Raw genomic sequence first — 17,946 nt, forward strand, 5'->3', positions numbered from 1 at the left:
AGACACTTCCAGGAAGCTCTCCAATGAGCCAGGAAGGTAACAGCCTTCCCCAGTGTTGACCCCCAGCAATCAGCAGTACTCGATGACATTGGTTCCATTAAGCCATCACAGCTCGTAGATTTTGATTGGCCTGTCTTGTATGAATCTGTCTAGTCCCCTTTTATAGCCATATAATTGGCCATCACCACAGGCAAAAGAAAATACTTCCTTTTGTCTGTTGTGAATTTAGTGCATTAGGTGACCCTGAGTTCTAGTATTCTGAGGCATTGGCTGAGGCGTAAACAATGGATGTCATACTTCTGTTGTCTCCCTGCCATGCGTCTGGGTTTCTTGTAAGCATCTGGCTAGCCACTGGAAGAGTTCCATATATCCTGAAAGTTTCTATATTCTCTACAACATAAGTTGGTTCACAAATAACTGGCGCTTTCTCTATTCCGTGATTGTTCAGGGTCAAATTTAATTTAAATTAAAACCATGAAACCTTTATAAATGAGGTTAAATTTGCAAACCATGTTTGACTAATATAAGTTTGGTTTTCCTGTGATTATTTTCTGCAAGTGAATAATTAACATCAAATGCAAGTTTGTCCTCTTACCCACAAATGCTGAAGAACATGGGAGAGGAAATGGAATGGAATAGGAAGTGTTTACATTCCCCAATCCAAATGGTCTCCACAAGCAATTTAATTACCCTTCTGATTTGACCTATGTATTAAGCAATAAAAATTAACAGGGAAGTATGTTTGTTACAAGCAGGCAAGCAAAGCCCACCCCGTTTCAGTTGAAGAGAAGCCTGTTTTGGGCCCAAAGCTAATGAGAACATCAGGATGAAGTCAGCAGACATGGCATTTTAAATTATTGCTAATATTTTTCCTTCTTAATTGCAGCTCCTAGCTGTGGGATGATATTTAGCAGATGTCTTTAGTGCTAGGCCTGTGATCACTTCCAAGTGCTTAGAGTGGCAGAAATACCTAGCCTTTGAAGTTAGCACCAGGCATTTCTGTTTAGCCACAGAAGCCACTTCTGCATTTCTCTCTCTCTCTCTTTCTCTCTCTCTCTCTCTCACACACACACACACACACATGCACGCACACACACACACACCATGCTCATTAAATTTAATGGATGTTTTTGAGTAGTCAAGAGCATTCGGGATCAGGCTCCCATGTGTGGCTTAAACCATTGATCGCAGTAATGTTGGGGGCTTGCTTACATCATGACCTTTAATTGCTTCCTTGATTTTAATGAAAGTTACATTACAGGGACTAGAAACTTTGTGTTTAACAAGAACTCCCCTGTTGCATGCCAGGCTATACACTAATTCCTGCTGGTTTGCAATATATGCTTGTCTTTCATAGGATCGTGGCATTGGAAGAGGTCATTTAGGCCATCAGGTCCTGGTCAGTGCAGGAATCCAGTGTAAAGCATCGATGACAGATGGCTGTCCAGTCATTTCTGTGTAATGAAAAGTTAATCAGGCTCCACAACTCTAAAATCCAAAACCTTAAATAACCCATATTGTCTAACAAAACAAATATTTCAAACTCACCTGTCAGCCTGCTTAATTTTCTCTGGACTCATTTATTTCCATATACTCTTCAAATAGGCTATATACCAGCCTTCACCAACTTGCTGCCTTCCAGATGTTTTGGACTACAACTCCCAGCATTCCTGACCATTGGCCATGCTAGCAGAGGCTGCTGTGAGTTGAAGTTCAGAGGGCTCCAGGTTGGAGAAGGCTGCTCTATACAATACAAACAAATGTTCTGATTAGTGTTGTTTTATTTTACTTTTTACAGTGCAGTTTGGCTTATTATCTGCCTCTTGGTTTTCAATTATTTGTTCCAAAAGAAACAAATTGGCTCTTTTTTTCCTCCTTCCCTTCCCTTCCTTTCTTTTTTCTTTCTTTTTTATCACACAACAGTTATTTGTATGGTGATTTGTATTTGTAGGATTTTATTGTTCCACATGAAAATTACCGTCCTTAGCTCTGGCAACTGTATATCAATGAAGACATAAACACTCTGGCAGTCTTTTTTACAATACCACCTCAAAGAAGATTTAATATTCAGTATCGATATAGAATGAAACTCTTTTATGTTATGTCATATGAGAAGAAAATATAGCATTGTAAATGATGTATATGTTCCGTGTGTCACTTCCCTGAAGACAACTCACATTCTCTTTTCGGGGTTGTTAATTTTACTTGTGTTACTTATGACAACAATAGCTGGAGATAGCACAGGCTCACCAAGATCATGATTTGGCAAAGGATGGGATTTTCTCACTGCTGAAGATTACACAGCAAATTCAAGTCAGTATACCAGAGGTGCATTCATTAACAATGCAATCCTTTACAAATCTACTCAGAGTATTTTCATAGAGTTCAATGGGAATGACTCCCAGATACATGTGTATAGGAATGCATCCTTAATGTACCAAACATATTGATAGATGAGCATCACAGCACTTCCCTCTACCCCAAATTAATATACACATACATGGTTGGATCCAGGTTCATACAGGATTTACTGCGCTAATAGAAGTGGATGTTCTCACCTCCTCCTTCTCACAGCAAACCCTCCAGCTGCCTACAAAGGGCTCCATCACATATAATTTCCCCCCTGCTTTGTCTCCGCATTTTTTACCTCCAATGCTCTTTCACTTATTTGCTCTTTCACTCCACAACCCCCTTCTCTTTCTCCCTCCAGCTCTTTCTCCCTCCCTCCCTCTCCTGCTTTAGCAAGACAGGTCCTGTCAGATGAGCCCTGCCAACCAGACAGGTCCTACCTTTCTGCCCTACAAAAATGGAACAACCCTTTGGTCTGGCTCTTTGGGGGCATTGAGGGAGTACAATCCTATCTCTGCAGAGATTGGGGCATTGTACGATTTTAAAAAAAAAACTTTTGAGCCTGGGATGCAAGGTTTGGGTTTTAGATGGAGGCATGGAGCCAGCTGCTGGGAGAGATCGCTTTTCCCTGCCAGGAAAATGCAATCCATGCAATCCATTCAAGCCAACAGCAAGGCTCTCTCAAGCCAACAGCAAGGCTCTCGTCACAGCACACGCCCCCAACAAAGGAAAACACACTTAGGGAAAATAATCCAGACTATAAGTGTTCTAGGAAAAGACAGAAAAGGCTGTGGAAGAGGTGGGGTGTCAACAGGATAGTCAGGGTGACATGTGAGTACCATGGTGCAAATCCGCACACTAGCATGGCGAGAGTGCACTAAATCGTTGGTGTGATGGAGCTCAAAGGCTACAGAGAGTCAGGAGAGCTATGTTGCAGGGTGAGCTATTTTGTGGGAATGGGAAGAATCCTCAAGAACTGGGAAGAGGGTCTTCCATGAAAGGAGCCCTTTTTCTTATGGAAACTCCCTTCCTCTTGCAAAAGACAGATCCTGGATCCAACCAATAAAGCCGTTTTTAAATGAGTCCCTCAATTAGTTTTGTAATTAATTTGGTTTTTATTATCCAAATTGCTTTCTATGCTGTGCCTTATATATATTTGGTTCATAATTTGTTTCATCTACAGTTTTGTCACTGGTTTTGGCATCCTTGTTGCAGATTTTGGCCTCATCTGCACCAAGCAGGATATTGCACTATGAAAGCAATATATAAAAGGCAGGAGCCACACCAAGCAGGATATAGCAGTATGAAAGCGGTATATGGTATGTGTCATTGGCCCTCAACAGTTGTGAGTGCACTTCAATACCGCTATAAAGCAGTAGTGTGGCTCCAGCCTTTTATATTCCGCTTCCATACCATTTTCATAGTGCTATATCCTGCTTGGTGTAGGTCTGGCCTTTGTTTCCATCTTATTTTTGTAGGAGTTTTAAGTATATTTATTTTTTATAATGTGAGCTATTTTGTATTGGGGGGTAGAAAAACTGATTTTTTAAAAAAGAAAAATCTTTCTTTTAAAAACTTACAGGTGGGGCAGAGAGAAAAGAGATTGAAACAGTTTTCATGTGAATCCAAGGAATAGGGCTTTCTTTTCTTTGTGAGCAAATCCTACTCTAGTGCCACATTTACAATTCACACAACATTTATTTAAAAAGGAAGTGTGATTATATTTCTTTGTGTCAGCTGCTTCTCCTTTTTGTGATTTTAAGAAACATCACACAGAGTACCTGTCAAAGAGAAATAATAAACATACTAGCCTTTTCTTATCTACATTCTTTAAGTTAATGCAAAATGAACAGTTTTGATTCTAATTTGCTTTATATTGGGATAGCATCATATTTTGCTCTGTCAACTGCAAGAACAAGCAACTTTAGACTCATGGCTAATATCTAACAAGAGATACTAACCCATATTTGTGTTCGCTAAAGCAGCCCCTTTGACATTTACACTGCAATTTATTTATTTATTTATTGCACTTATATACTGCTCCCATAGCCGGGGCTCTCTGGGCGGTTTACAGAAATTCTAAAATTAAGATGAAAACAAGTATACAAAATTTAAAATTCTAAAACACAGAACATATGCACATAAGGCATTAAAACCCGTTATAAAGGTAAAACATGTGGGTAATTATTTATTTATAATTTCCTTGTATTATTTGAGTATATTTGCTTTGATTTTAATGTTTATATGTGTGTATGGGTTATCTGGTCTTGGATTGCCTGGATGAGGTTTTGAGCCAGTAACAGTGCATTTCTACTTAGAGGTAAGCCCCATTTAACTCAAGGGGAATTACTCTTTGGAGCAATCCTAATCAAAATGTACCTAAGTGTCAGCACAAACTTGACACACACACACACACACGTATCAAATGTTCCCCTTGTGTCTTGAGATGTTTGAGGAATTTGATCTTTGTGAATTCTACTTCAAACTGATCTGATCAGCCTCCCCAACAAACACGCATTCGTACCCCTACTAGACTAATGTAAGAGTGAAATGTATTCCCTCTTCTCTGAATGTTGCAACACAGTACTCAAGTCAGGAAATGTGTGAAATTGCAGTTTTGAGATCAAATTGCATATTTGAGGATAAAAGTGAATATTATGAGACACAATACATAATATACATATTTTGAGTGAAAATACATTTTAAAAAATTAAACACGTATATAAATATGCATTTTTTATGGATTTTCTTCTACAAAACTCATGGAAGAATGCAGAAATGGAATAGAAGGCTAGGTATAAATCTGACAATGACACAGACCCGATGTAGACTGATCCCCTCCACAATCCCTACTGGTGTTTGCCATTTAACTCTTGGCTGTTAGTGTTGGAAGTCTTCATTCCACTCCGTATTTATGTATTTATTGTATTTATATCTTGCTCTTTCCATATGTTGGCTAAAATAATTACCGAGTGCAGAATCAAGCCTCGGGACTTTTGTGCTGGCATTCTAAAGACAAAAAGTCTAGCAACTAGCAGAAAAAGCATCCAAACCACACTTATTAATCATGCATGCTACTGCATTAATAAATATCAATTGACTACCTCAACCAGCTCTTCAGTAGAAAAGAATTCATTAGGACCCCAGATCTGCATTATGAATTCTGCAGACATGACAGTTTGAGGGTTCTCTAATTTCCACTTCCATTCTAAGAGGCATAATCTTTCATTTCTCCCATTTGTCGGTTACAACCACATTTGAAAATAATTAGTATTGGTCATGATGGCAGGATAATGCATCATTTGAAAATAGTTTGGTGCTACTGGAAAACTGCACATTTCATGGTTATTACCTTGTTTTGAGGGCTCCTTGTTTTGGATACGTAAAAGCAATTTCAGCTAGTGATACCAAAGGTGATAAAAATGTAATAGCACTAGTGCAGCATCTACTGTAATTTAAGAGCCTGTTCCACCAGGTTGCACTTTTCCTTAATTTTCTCACAAAGCTGTCAACCAAAACAGTCTGTTTGATCAGAGGAGAGCCCATCAAGTTACTGAATATCGCCATAAACATGCTTGCATTTTCTTCTAGATGGCTGTCATGTGACTTAATCTCCTTGTGATAACTTATCAAGGCCATGGCACAAACTCATGCAGCCTGAGCTTGTGCAGGCTTTTTCAGAAGTAATTCCCCACTGAGTTCAATGAGCCTACACCTCAATCCTCAATACACTTACATGGAATAAGCTATACTGAAATTGATTAATTTAACTTTCCAATAGATACATTTGAGAATGACGTACTAGGTTTCAATTCAACAACCAATATACTCCAAAACCGTCTTGTTCAAATTCAGTATTGCAGCTGTGGAATTAGGTGGTTAAAAAGTCAGTTGACTGTACAGTCAGCTACGTATCTTTTGAAGGACATATTTGTAGAAACTAAAAGGTTTGGGCATTTTGCAGTTCCTATGAGAATGATAAAATCAGTGGCCCAATTTACACATCATGATAAGTTCCAGAGAATCCTGGCTTATCATGAACAAGCAAGCATGCTGGTCCATGTCACCTGATCACTCCTGCTTGGTTCCTCCTGCTAGCAGGATTGGCTAACAAACCACCGACCCACCATCAATGGTTTGCTCATTGTGACGTCTGAAGCTAAGATTGTCATTTGATTCACCCCAAACAAGTCAAAGTCATAAGCCGACAACAAACCATTGTTCAGAGAAAGATAAGTCATATGTCATGGTAACAAACCATGATGGAGGATCCATCATTTGTTTAGCTCCACTCACCTACAGGAAGTGCAAAGCGGATGCAATTGGGGAGTGTACAAAGCACACTGCTTGATATCAGTAAGCCAGAACTCCCCTGGAATTCTGGCTTGTCATGACATGTGAACTGGCCGAATAAAAGGTTCTCAAATATTTACACTCTTAAATGCACCATGAGACTCTACCCCTCCCCACAACTTCTACCTGTCCAGGCCCAGTAGTTAGGCTAAGTTTCTCCTGTGTTTTATTTGTGCATTCCCCAAGTACTCAGTGAGCAGATGAGGGATCCAAGCATCATCATCATCATCATCATCATCATCATCATCATCATCATCATAATATAACATGTAATACTAAATAAGTTATTATATGAAGTCAGACCACTGGTACATCTAGCTCAACTGTGTCTACACTGACCAGTAACAGCTCTACAGTGTTTCAGGTTAGGATCTTTCCCAGCCCTATATGAAAATGTCAAAGATTGAGCCTGCACGTAAAGCATGTGTTCTTCCACCAAGCTACAGCCCCTCCACAACCTATGAAGAGCTCATTCAACACCATGTGTGGGATTTTCCTCTCGCAGGACTTCACCACATCAGTTTACAGATAGAAAAAGTGTCTCCACATGAAAACAATTTATCACATCAAAACTTGCCACCTCGATGTGTTGTTGAAGAAGAAAAAGAAGAACTTCAGCCAATAAATGTTTGAAGTGGCTCAAGCCACCTGCAATTAGTCTGTTTGCTTAGATTCCCCCCAACCCCCCAAAAATCTCCATCTCCCTTCAAACTCTACAGGGCCTATACACTTGTCTAGCATAATGATTCATCGCTTCTTATTCCATCTGCACATATTCTGCAGATGAAATAGAGTTCATAAGTCTTGGTGATCTTCTCCTTCTAGGAACTTAAGTCTTAGCACTAGCTGTGACTGGCTAAGAGCCAATCCATACATTTATTTTAATACATAGCAAGCAGGTAGCTACATCTGTTCTTTTCTTTCCTACTCAAGTATAGTACAGGAGACCCAATCCAGACTAGAACTATAGTGTGGAGGTAGGGGGGCTTTAATCCTTTGCCCCTTGCTGTGGTTTCAATCTGCATTGTAACCCCCATATCTGCAATTTCCATATGAGTCATTTGGTTCTCTAAGTCCCAGCAATCGTTGTCGAGTTTAGCTACTAGATAGTGGAACAATTTTTGTTGTTGTGTTGTGATGTTGTTGTTTTAGCATTTCTACACTTTCCCAAGAATGTCTTCTAATTTTGGCATTCTAAAGATCAATCAAAACTTCTTTTGTACAATGATTATTCCTTCTGTTTACACTAACACAAAAGCAACATTCATCCAGTATGCACACCATTGTTCATGCAGGAAAAGCCTTCTGTGCACTTGTCCCTTGTTGAAACAGGAGGCAAACATGCATCTCCGAATATTCTGTAGATGTGCATTCTCATCTGAAGTGCAATGCAGATTAGGGTGAGTGTCTTCATGTGCTTTCTGGGGTCACAAATCAGCCCATCGTTTGGTCTCAAAGGAATATCCAAGGGGCATCTTAGAAATTATAAACAATAAAATCAGCCTAAAACCATATCAGTAGATAACAGATAAAACCAGACCAACAGACATAACTGAAAGATTCCAATGGGATTAAAACAGCATTCACCTAAAACCTTCAAATGCCTTCTGAAATATTTATTTTCATTCATTCACAATGAAAAGAATTCAAGGTGACATATAACCAAATAAAATCATTGGAGCTAACAATAAAAAAAACCCAAGGATTGCTTGGTGGCTAGGGGGTTCTACAATGAAGGTGCTACAACCTCAATGATCCTGCTTCTTGTCACCATCTTTACAAAGTGAGGCCTTGAGTGACAACCTCGGCATACCAGGGAGTTCATATGGGAGAAGAGGCCTGAAGTACTCTTGACCAAGGCCATAGAGGGCTTTGCCAGTCAACTACAACTAGATTGGGCCCTATGTATTTACCTGTGGTTTCTAGGATTGAAGTGTTAGAGCACAGTCCCAGTTTGGACACCTTCGTATTCTTTTGTTGTTATGGCATTTCTTATTTATAGGTATTGTGGGAGAGGGACGTTCTTGGGTTAGTCATTATTTACATGTTTCTCCTTCACTAGCCATGGCAGGTGTTGTTCTTTGTCCTTTACACCTATCCCAGGTATTCTCCCCTTCTTTTATTGTTGATTTTTAAGATTAGTAACTGCTGAAGTTTTTGATGAATCTTGGCATTTGTGAAAGAAGTAATTCTGTGTGATCCCTAGATCCTCAGGCATTTGCTTTTGAAGGTAGTTAGGTGAGTTTCTCTAACCTTGGCACCATTTCTTCCTTATTAAACTTTTGATGAAGTCTTCCTTTGAGTGCATATAGTTAATAATTGGCTGTGCTTAAGATAACATCTTTACTGTCCTTAGTACTTTGACAGTTATTATTTCTAGGTGATGAGAGACCTACAGGCTTTGTAATCTTGAGTAAGAGAAAGATGTCTGATACCTGGTATCTCCTTAAACACTTGTCTTCATATATAAGCTTTATGAGAAGCCAAGCATATGGAGTATACTGCAAAATACTAAAGACACAATACCAAATAATACTTGGGAAAGGTCTTTATTTGTATGTATTTGTTATGAATATATTTACTAATGCTTTTAAAAATCTATTATTTTGGAAGGATGATTCTGTCAGTATCACTTTCTCTTACATTTAGATTTTTAAAATCTCAAGTCCTTTCCATTACAAATATCAAGCAATTTGTGGATTTTGGTAGACCTTATCAAAACAAACTGAAATAAATTCTCACCCTTTCAGCACCGGATGAAGTTTTCTTTATTTCCCAAGCATTTTAAGAACTTCTAGCACAAAGTGGATTAATTTTTATGTTGCTCTTATTTATTTGTTACATTACATTACATTACTATACCGCCCAATAGCCAGAGCTCTCTGGGTGGTTCACAAAAATTAAAACCATTCGAAGTATAAAACAACAGTATAAAACCATAATATAAAATACAATATAAAAGCTCAACCAGATAAAAACAGCAGCAATGCAAAATTACAAATTTAAAACACCGAGTTAAAATTTATTTATAAACTGTTAAAATGCTGGGAGAATAAAAAGGTCTTCACCTGGCCTCTAAATTCCTCTTTGATCAAATGTAGGTGCTCCCACTGTTTTTGTCTGTTTTTGTCTATTTTTTATGAATTGTATTTTTATTTAGTGGAAGATATCCTGGTAACTTTATTGAAGGGTGGGTTTAAAAAATCTAATGAACATGAAATTTGAAGCAATGTTCCCAGGTGCAGCATTTGACATTTTTCCAGAAGAGTGAATGGTAAACATTCTTATATGGGAGACGATTTATGCACTCAGGGAACACTGCAGTGATGGGGTAGGGATGTCTGAGGAATCCAATCTTTGCAAATTCTTATACAAAATTACCTGATCAGCATCTCTCAAATTCATAAGTGAATTGAAACATACCTATCCACCAGATTTTGCAGTTCTCCTAATGTTACAACTAGCTATTTGTAATTAGTCTGCTTGTTGGTCAAAACTCATGCATCTGTAATGCTCATTTCTGTAGCAATCTTGGATCGCTGTCTTATAAATTCATTATTAGTTTTAGAATTTATTGCAAGCTTTGGAGCATGCAACGTCTGCATCTAAAGTACTGCATTTCTGTACATGCACTGAGTTGTTTTCCTCCTTTTCTTTCAGAAGGCAATGTATTGATGTCACTTGAACTCTTTAGGGAAATGTGGGCATTTGAACTCTTTCCACAAATCAATCATGTTCAATGGAACAGCCATATACATTGTATACATCTTCATATACCAATCCAGATATCTCTCTTCCATATACATACCACTGAGCACAAGTAAACATAACTTAGAAAGGCTATGTGGAAACAACCAATCAGGAAGTGGTACATAATGTGGTGATGCAGTTCCAAACTTCAGCTCCCAAGATGGTGTTTCATATAGTACATGCTCAACACAAATAACACAATCTTGAATTAAAGGAGATGCATCTCAGATTACATGGATGAATTCATTACTTTCTAAGGAAATAATGAATTCATTTGGGGTAAATTGTAATACATATCTCAGAAGTTTAGAAATCTATACAAGAATCCAGTAGTGTAAGGCTTATTACTCGATATCTACCAGACCAATTTCCCTCATTTTTGTTTTAAACTCAATCTTGAGCAGTGTAGATATTCAGAAAATTTTGAAAGTTCAAAAAATTTCAAAGCTCGAGCTTTATTTTTTAATTTTTCATTGAAAATATACAAGAGATACAATTATAATAATCAACAAAACAACAAAACAAGAAACAAAAATAGAAAAAAGAAAAAGAGAAAAGAGAATTATATTCGTTATAATTCAGACAGCATATGGAGATTTAGTACAGAACATGGTCATAGAAGATAAAGTAAAACTTTACTTCTTTTTTAACTAAGAATGTAGTGCCTGAATTTGCTTTGCTTTTCCCCCTCCTCCTCCTCCTCCCTCCCAATCCCCTTTCCTTTTATGTCATGTTTTTTAGATTGTAAGCCTGTGGGCAGGGACTGTCAAGAATTTTATTTGTGAGCCCCCGTGAGAGCCTTTTTTGGCTGAATGGCAGGATAAAAATGCTTAAATAAATAAAAGATAAAAAAAACCTCTAAGGTATATTACAAATGCAAATGAAAACATAGATGTTACATTAAAAGGAATGATTATGTTTTATGTAGACCAAATATTCCAGAAAGCTTTTGGGACTGGATGTGTGTTACTATTTTTATTCATATATGTAATAAAGGTCCCCCACTCAGCGGCAAACATATCTGATTTTTTTGTCCTTTTGCTATACATAACTTTTGAGTTAATTTTTCTATTAGTGCTACTTCCTATACCTTATTATACCATTTAGTTATTGAGGTTCCTTGTAGATCTTTCCAAGCTCGATCTTTAATAGCAATTAATTTCTTCCATACCAAACAGACAGGAAAGCCTCTCCACTAGTGGGACGACAAACAGGCCTACTCAGCCAATCAGTGGGGTGCAAAGGCATTCCCCCAGCACAGCCATGAGGTTAGACTGCCTTTGCCAGTGGGGGAGGGGAAGGGGACAGAGGTGACCAAACGAAATGCACAAGGGAGGGAGGGGGCAGGGCCACACCACACACAAATTTCAGAGGGGAGAGTCATTATACATGAGCCATTTGCATTATTCATGAGCCTCTCTGTGGTGACAGGGCTGAGGGTAAAAATAAGCAGGAAAGGAGCAGACTACTAGTGCCCATGGTGACATGGGCTTTACACTAGTATTTAAATAATACTTTGATCAAAAATACAGAGAGACAGACAGACATATGGACAGACAGAAAATATGTGTTACAATACATATTTAAATATGTATTTTAAGTATATAATACATATTAAATTGCACATTAATGTGTCAACGCAATGGAATTAGGCATAAAAGCATGTGAAAGTGTCATGAACCAGAAATTAACAGATTCTTTCAACTCTAGGGTGGAGGCTAAAATGACTGTTTGCTCTCTCTTGCTCCTGAAGGAGCTCCCTACATTCTTGCCTTTGAGAGTGCATTGTAGCCAAAGATAGCATTTGAAAGTTATTTACAATAATAGCATGGAAGTGCCTGAGATTCAGTATTACGGTCTCCCAGGCATTAGCACCTAGTACATCCGATATTTAAGAGGCAGCTGCTTCCTTTTTTCTTTTTCTTTTTTGTCTAAAGAGATGTCAGAGGTGAATAAAACATCACATACCTGCTAAGCTTAGATTTCGCCAGTGAAAGGGCAGCCATGCCTGATTACAATACTTTATCAAACACCATATATTTAATTTTTAAAGATAGATTTACAAAATGCCCTGTTTGCACATCTAACCTTCCACCTTTTCCAATCTAAATAACTGTACATACCATCATGTGGAACAGTCTTTGCTATGAAACCACGGCGAAAGAGGGAATTAACGTTGAAGTCCTTCCCTTAGAAAGGTTAAAGGCAGATTTTCCTAATGTATTATTTAACGCTTGTTATGTAGTGCATTAAGCAGTGAGTACCGAGGGGAAAGCTTTTAAAAGCCAACGTACCACCCCCAACCCTTTCTTTTTTCCCTTTTTGATAGCATTCAATCTTGCCTCAGATGTTTTGGTTAAGTCAATATCGGAGAAATAAATGAATTCATACATACCAACCCCGCCAATTTATAGAGGCCAATCAAGTTACAACGGTGGATATGGCCAAGTGAAAGAGAGGAATAGATTTAACTTAGTGAGGTCTTTATTTAATCAGTAGGCTCAAGAGAGCTGAAGTCAGCAGACCAAGATGATATAAGAGGCAATGGAGGAATAGTGCCTTTACCGCAGCTGAGAGAATGACAGTGATGGAAAGAGGGCCCGGGGGCTGTCAGAAAACCACCTATTCCCATGATTTATTCTTAATCATTCCCTCTCGTTCTGATGTTCAGGCATAACTACCAATGCTTCTCTTGCCAAAACTACACACACACACACACACACACACACACACACACACACACACACACACCTGGGGAGTATAAAAAGACTTGGGGAAACCCCAAGGTTTGTACAAGTAAAAAAAATATATTTAAGGGGGGGGGGGGAATCTGAGATAAGCAGTGCTTTAAAAGCAGCCCACTGAGCAGCTCACTTTTTGTTGAGGTAGGGTGAGGAATGGAAAACTCATTTTCTTTTGTCCAGTGGAGGCTGGTGGCTCTGAAGTTAGTGGGGTGGTGAAGCCACTCTGGATCTCAGAGTTCTAGTCAGAACTCTAAAGATGCTCTCCAGAGTCTGAAACACCTTTGATACCTTCTTTAGAGTTCTGACTGAAACCCAGAGCGGATTCATTACCCCACTGGCATTGGAGCCACCAGCCTCCCCTGCTTTTCACTCTTGAACCAACTCCAGTGAACTGAAAGGGAACTGTGTCTGCAACTATATTAACAGCAATGAAGGAGAGCTGGCAGCTGTTCTATTCTCTTGCATCGCCGTTACCTGCAGCAAACCTTGAGTACATTCTAGAAGCCATTATTCTTCCCCCAGATGAATGTTGGTCTTATGATAAAGCTGAGGGGAACACTGCATTTCCTTCCTGATTTATATCACTGAGAGATTGTATTTTCAAATGGAATAAACTAATTTTTATGATCCAGGGAGAGTGTATTGATAGTTCTCTGAAGCAACTGGCCTGCAGAGAGTGATCTCAGATTTGAGAGAGAGAGAGAGAGAGAGAGAGAGAGAGAGAGAGAGAGAGAGAGAGAGAGAGAGAGAGAGAGAGAGAGAGAGAGAGAGAGAGTCCCAATACTGGGGGAAAGGTGGGATATAAATAAATAATAATTTCTTGCATACATGCCACCTATCCAGTTTCTTCCAGGAATTTGCTATTGAAGTTCAGAGAATATTTTTTAGCTTTTTTTTAAAAAAAAAAAGCTCTTTTTTTAATGGATTAATGCTTTGGTTTTCTAAGCAATTACAGATTGTAATTATTATTTATTTTTATTGCAATGGTGCCTGAAAGCCCTGTGTGGCCTAGGCCTGTAGTGTGGGTGTACAAACATAAAACAAAGTTTGTCTCTTGCTCAGTGAATAGATTTTAATAAAAAATGGAAATTCACCAAAGAAATGTGCTCTGCCACTGACAATTCTGTAGAAATGTATGGCCAGTTGAGAAACGCCTTTGCATGGGTTGGAATAGCACTTAGTTTGAAGCCTTCAATTGAACTTACACAGCTGTCAGAGTTGAACACATTGACACATTGTGCCTGCCTCATCTGAGTAAAACCATGCCCACTCTCACCCCTAGGCATGACCCCTGTTGTGGTGCATCCTTATAGCTTCCGGAGGGAGGAGTCTGTACACTCCATTGCCTTGAGGGAGTCTGAACCCACAGCAGGGGAGGGGACAGCGGTATAACTCTGTCCCTTGGACTACTCCACCACCACCCCCGGCTTGAAACCATTGGTTGTAAATTTATGCACTGGTTATGGAAATTACTGTGGGCTTTAAAACATAGACAAAAGGGAAAGGAACCTCTCGTGCAAGCACTTGAGTCGTTGCTGACTCCTAGAGGGACGCCTGCTTTCGCTGAAGTTTTCTTGGCAGACTTTGTAGTGGGGTGGTTTGCCATTGCCTTCCCCAGTCGCAGTTACCTTTCCCTCAGCTAGCTGGGTACTCATTTTACCAACCTCGGAAGGATGGAAGGCTGAGTCGACCTGAGCCAGCTTCCTGAGAACCAGCTCCCACTGGGATCGAACTCAGGCCATGGGGAGAGTTTCGGCTGCAGTAACTGCTGCTTACCACTCTGCACCACACGAGACTCATAACACAAGGACTCATGTAAATTAGTTTAAATTAATTAATGCATTCTAAAAACAAAATAACCCCAAGGTACACAATCCCAGGCTCCCCTTATAATGCATGCCAAGTTTCAGTGTCTTGATTTCACAGCTGTGGTGCTGATGGACAGACAGGCACGCATCTTCTTTTATTATTATAGATGGAGAGATTGTAAGGGCGCCGGGGCTATCTAAGTTAGCATTTTGTGATTGGCATAATGAGCCAAACAACTTACATTTTTGCTTGTGTTTTCCTTCAGATGTTCTCGGAGTGATTCCAGGAGAAAAGAGTGAACCCAAAACAACTGTGAAAAAGATGGACACCATAACCACAGTTACAGTAAAATCATCTACTAAACAGAACGAAGACAGAAATATGGCCAATCAAGTTTCCACTTCCTTCCTCATCATTATTACAGCCCTAACAGTTTTGTGGCAACCTTTGTCATAGCTGCATTACACTGCAGTAACTGTGCAAATTCTGCTCACTGTCATTTATACCTACAGCCTTATCCAAGTGAAAACAAAGCTAAGTGGATCTCTAAATTGTGCGCTCTAGTATTATGTGATATGTTAGTATAAGTGCTAAATATTAGTCTGGGACTGGCTAACAGCAAGCATCAGTATGTACACAGTGTTTTGGAGATGGTTCTTGCTAACATCTCATCTACTCAAGATGTAAAAAGGATGAAGAGAAGAAAGCTGAGTAGATTAAGTTATTGTGATAGATACAATTAAGAATGTTAAAGATGTAAATTAATATGTTGGCAATTTCCCCCGCCCCCTTTTTACTCATTGGATAATGGACTGTTGTCTATTTAATCTTTCATATGAGTTCCATTGAATAATCAGATTTCAGGTACAGGTCAATAATGTTGTATCTGTAGGGATCAGCCACTATATTATAAGCAAAGTACAGCACTATCTCTACCCATTGGATAAAATCCAAAGTAGTCAAGAAAATCATAGCATGTTTGAACCTTTCTTTCTTTATGTTTAGAATGTAGAAAGCAATATAAGAACCATATGCTGTGTTTAATGTATCAGTAGAGTTGCCTTAATCATTTAGCAACATGTAGACACACTGTCCAAGTTATTTTGAAACATACAGAAGTGTTTCCCTACCTATGTATTTCATTACCATGTGCTTAAGACTTTACTATGTTGTGAATGTCTAACAAATGAAAAAGAGGGAAGGGAGAGCATTACATTGTTATAGTGCCTGGATGTTGTAACAATGGAGATAGCCAAAGCCCAGGTCCAGAGGTCCTGATACACAGCCTGGAATCAGTCAGCCAGTGCCCATCATAAGGGCCTGTTCAGACAACATGCTAAGCCATGGTTAGGGCTGCTAACCCTTTTGCAGCAAGTGGTTAGTGAGCATGGTTCGACTGTGGTTATGTAGCCACCATGGTTAAGAAAACCACCATTCACATGACACGCTAAATGCTAAACTATCATGGCTTAGCGTGTTGTCAGAACAGGTCCACAGAGGTGTTCGCCATTGTTAGAGCTTTCAGGGCCAACCACCTGTCTGTGCATGACCTCAACCCAGGAAAATGTACTCACCATCCCTTTTGCACACATGAGGTGTGATCCAGAAGTGGATCGGTCTATGGATTGTCCTTGCTGAATTGGAGCAAATGTTTACATCTAGGTACCAGAAAAATAACAGTTATCCCTGTTATATCCCCAAAAGGGGTACCGATGCTCTGTAGATCTCTGGTGTGCAGCATGTCCTATAGTTGCTATTTAATGACAATGTTTTATTGTGCTGTGATAGGAAAAATAACTATGAAACAAACATCACCCTAGAATGATACATTTTCTTATTTGCTATTTTCCATGTTATTGTAATGAGGGTGTTTTAATTATTTTAAAAAATGATGTGTTTTATAGTGTGACAAGGAGTTACAATACCACCATTAGATGGGAGAGAGCTAATACATGTATTTTTGACAACTGTTTTTACAATGTCATTGAAAATCTATACACTACAATATGAGTAGAATTAATAATTATAACTGTCATTATGTCTCAGATTTCTATTTACTACCAAGCCAATAATTCACATAACTGAAGAGTTTTCATGATACAGAATATTACAGTGTACAGTTTTATAAGATATAATGTAAAATATTTGCCTTGGGTGGGTGGGTGTGCGCGTGAGGGTGTGAAATGTGTGTACAAGCAATTACTTCAGTAAATTGATTTACATACAATCTGTACTCAGTCTAGTGCATCAGTCCTAGTAGGATGAAAGTGTAAGGCATAACTAGAGAACTGTTCTTTGTAGCTGCTGGAGTTAGATGTCACATAAAATTCTTTGCCTTCAATGGCTGCCGAATTTACTTTGGTGGCCCATCCAATGCACACATCCCTCATGCTCATGATGTTTCATGTGTGTTGAGCATACTTAAGTTAATGCATCATGAAACACTGCCTTTAGTCTCTTATTATTAGATTAGTATCTTATTATTAGATGCCCTTCTCTTCATGTTTTAAAATTTAAGGTCATGACCCAGCCAATCGTAAGCACTTTTGTCAAATTGATTATGAGTGAAAAATGTTGAGACAGTACATCCAAAAGCCTTTAAATAAATAGACAAATTATGAGAGTGCCATATGTAGCAATTACAAAAAATAAATAAAAATCTCACGGCCACTCTGAAAACAGTTCGACTCATCATGAACACATGGGTTAACAATACTGGATTCTTTGTCACCCCAGTTGGATGACAGCTGATGAGAGAAAAGGGGCTTCTTCTTGTTATAGTTCACACTAGGAATGATTCCCCAATGAAGATAATACAAGACACCAATTGCAGTCACATTTAAGCTCTTACAATTAATTACCATCTGCAAAGAAAGAAATCTTGCTGAACAAATAACAGCAGTCTCCTCTATTAAACTTTTAAAAGGTTTTGGACAGGAAC

At 38.7% G+C, this 17,946-nt stretch overlaps 1 protein-coding gene across 2 annotated transcripts in view; it reads left to right on the plus strand.

Moving 5' to 3' along the window:
• LOC134402647 (glypican-5-like) overlaps positions 1 to 17,638 on the plus strand; it is a 505,390-nt gene extending 487,752 nt beyond the window's left edge. For both annotated transcript variants that reach the window (XM_063132253.1, XM_063132254.1), the window contains one exon: positions 15,271 to 17,638. In XM_063132253.1, coding sequence (XP_062988323.1) covers positions 15,271 to 15,461 — 191 coding nt within the window. In that variant the 3' untranslated portion in view covers positions 15,462 to 17,638. The remainder of the gene's footprint in view (positions 1 to 15,270) is intronic.
• Positions 17,639 to 17,946: the final 308 nt, after the last annotated feature.

This window comes from Elgaria multicarinata, chromosome 8 (assembly GCF_023053635.1).
Source record: "Elgaria multicarinata webbii isolate HBS135686 ecotype San Diego chromosome 8, rElgMul1.1.pri, whole genome shotgun sequence".
NCBI classification, from domain to species: Eukaryota; Metazoa; Chordata; class Lepidosauria; order Squamata; family Anguidae; genus Elgaria; species Elgaria multicarinata.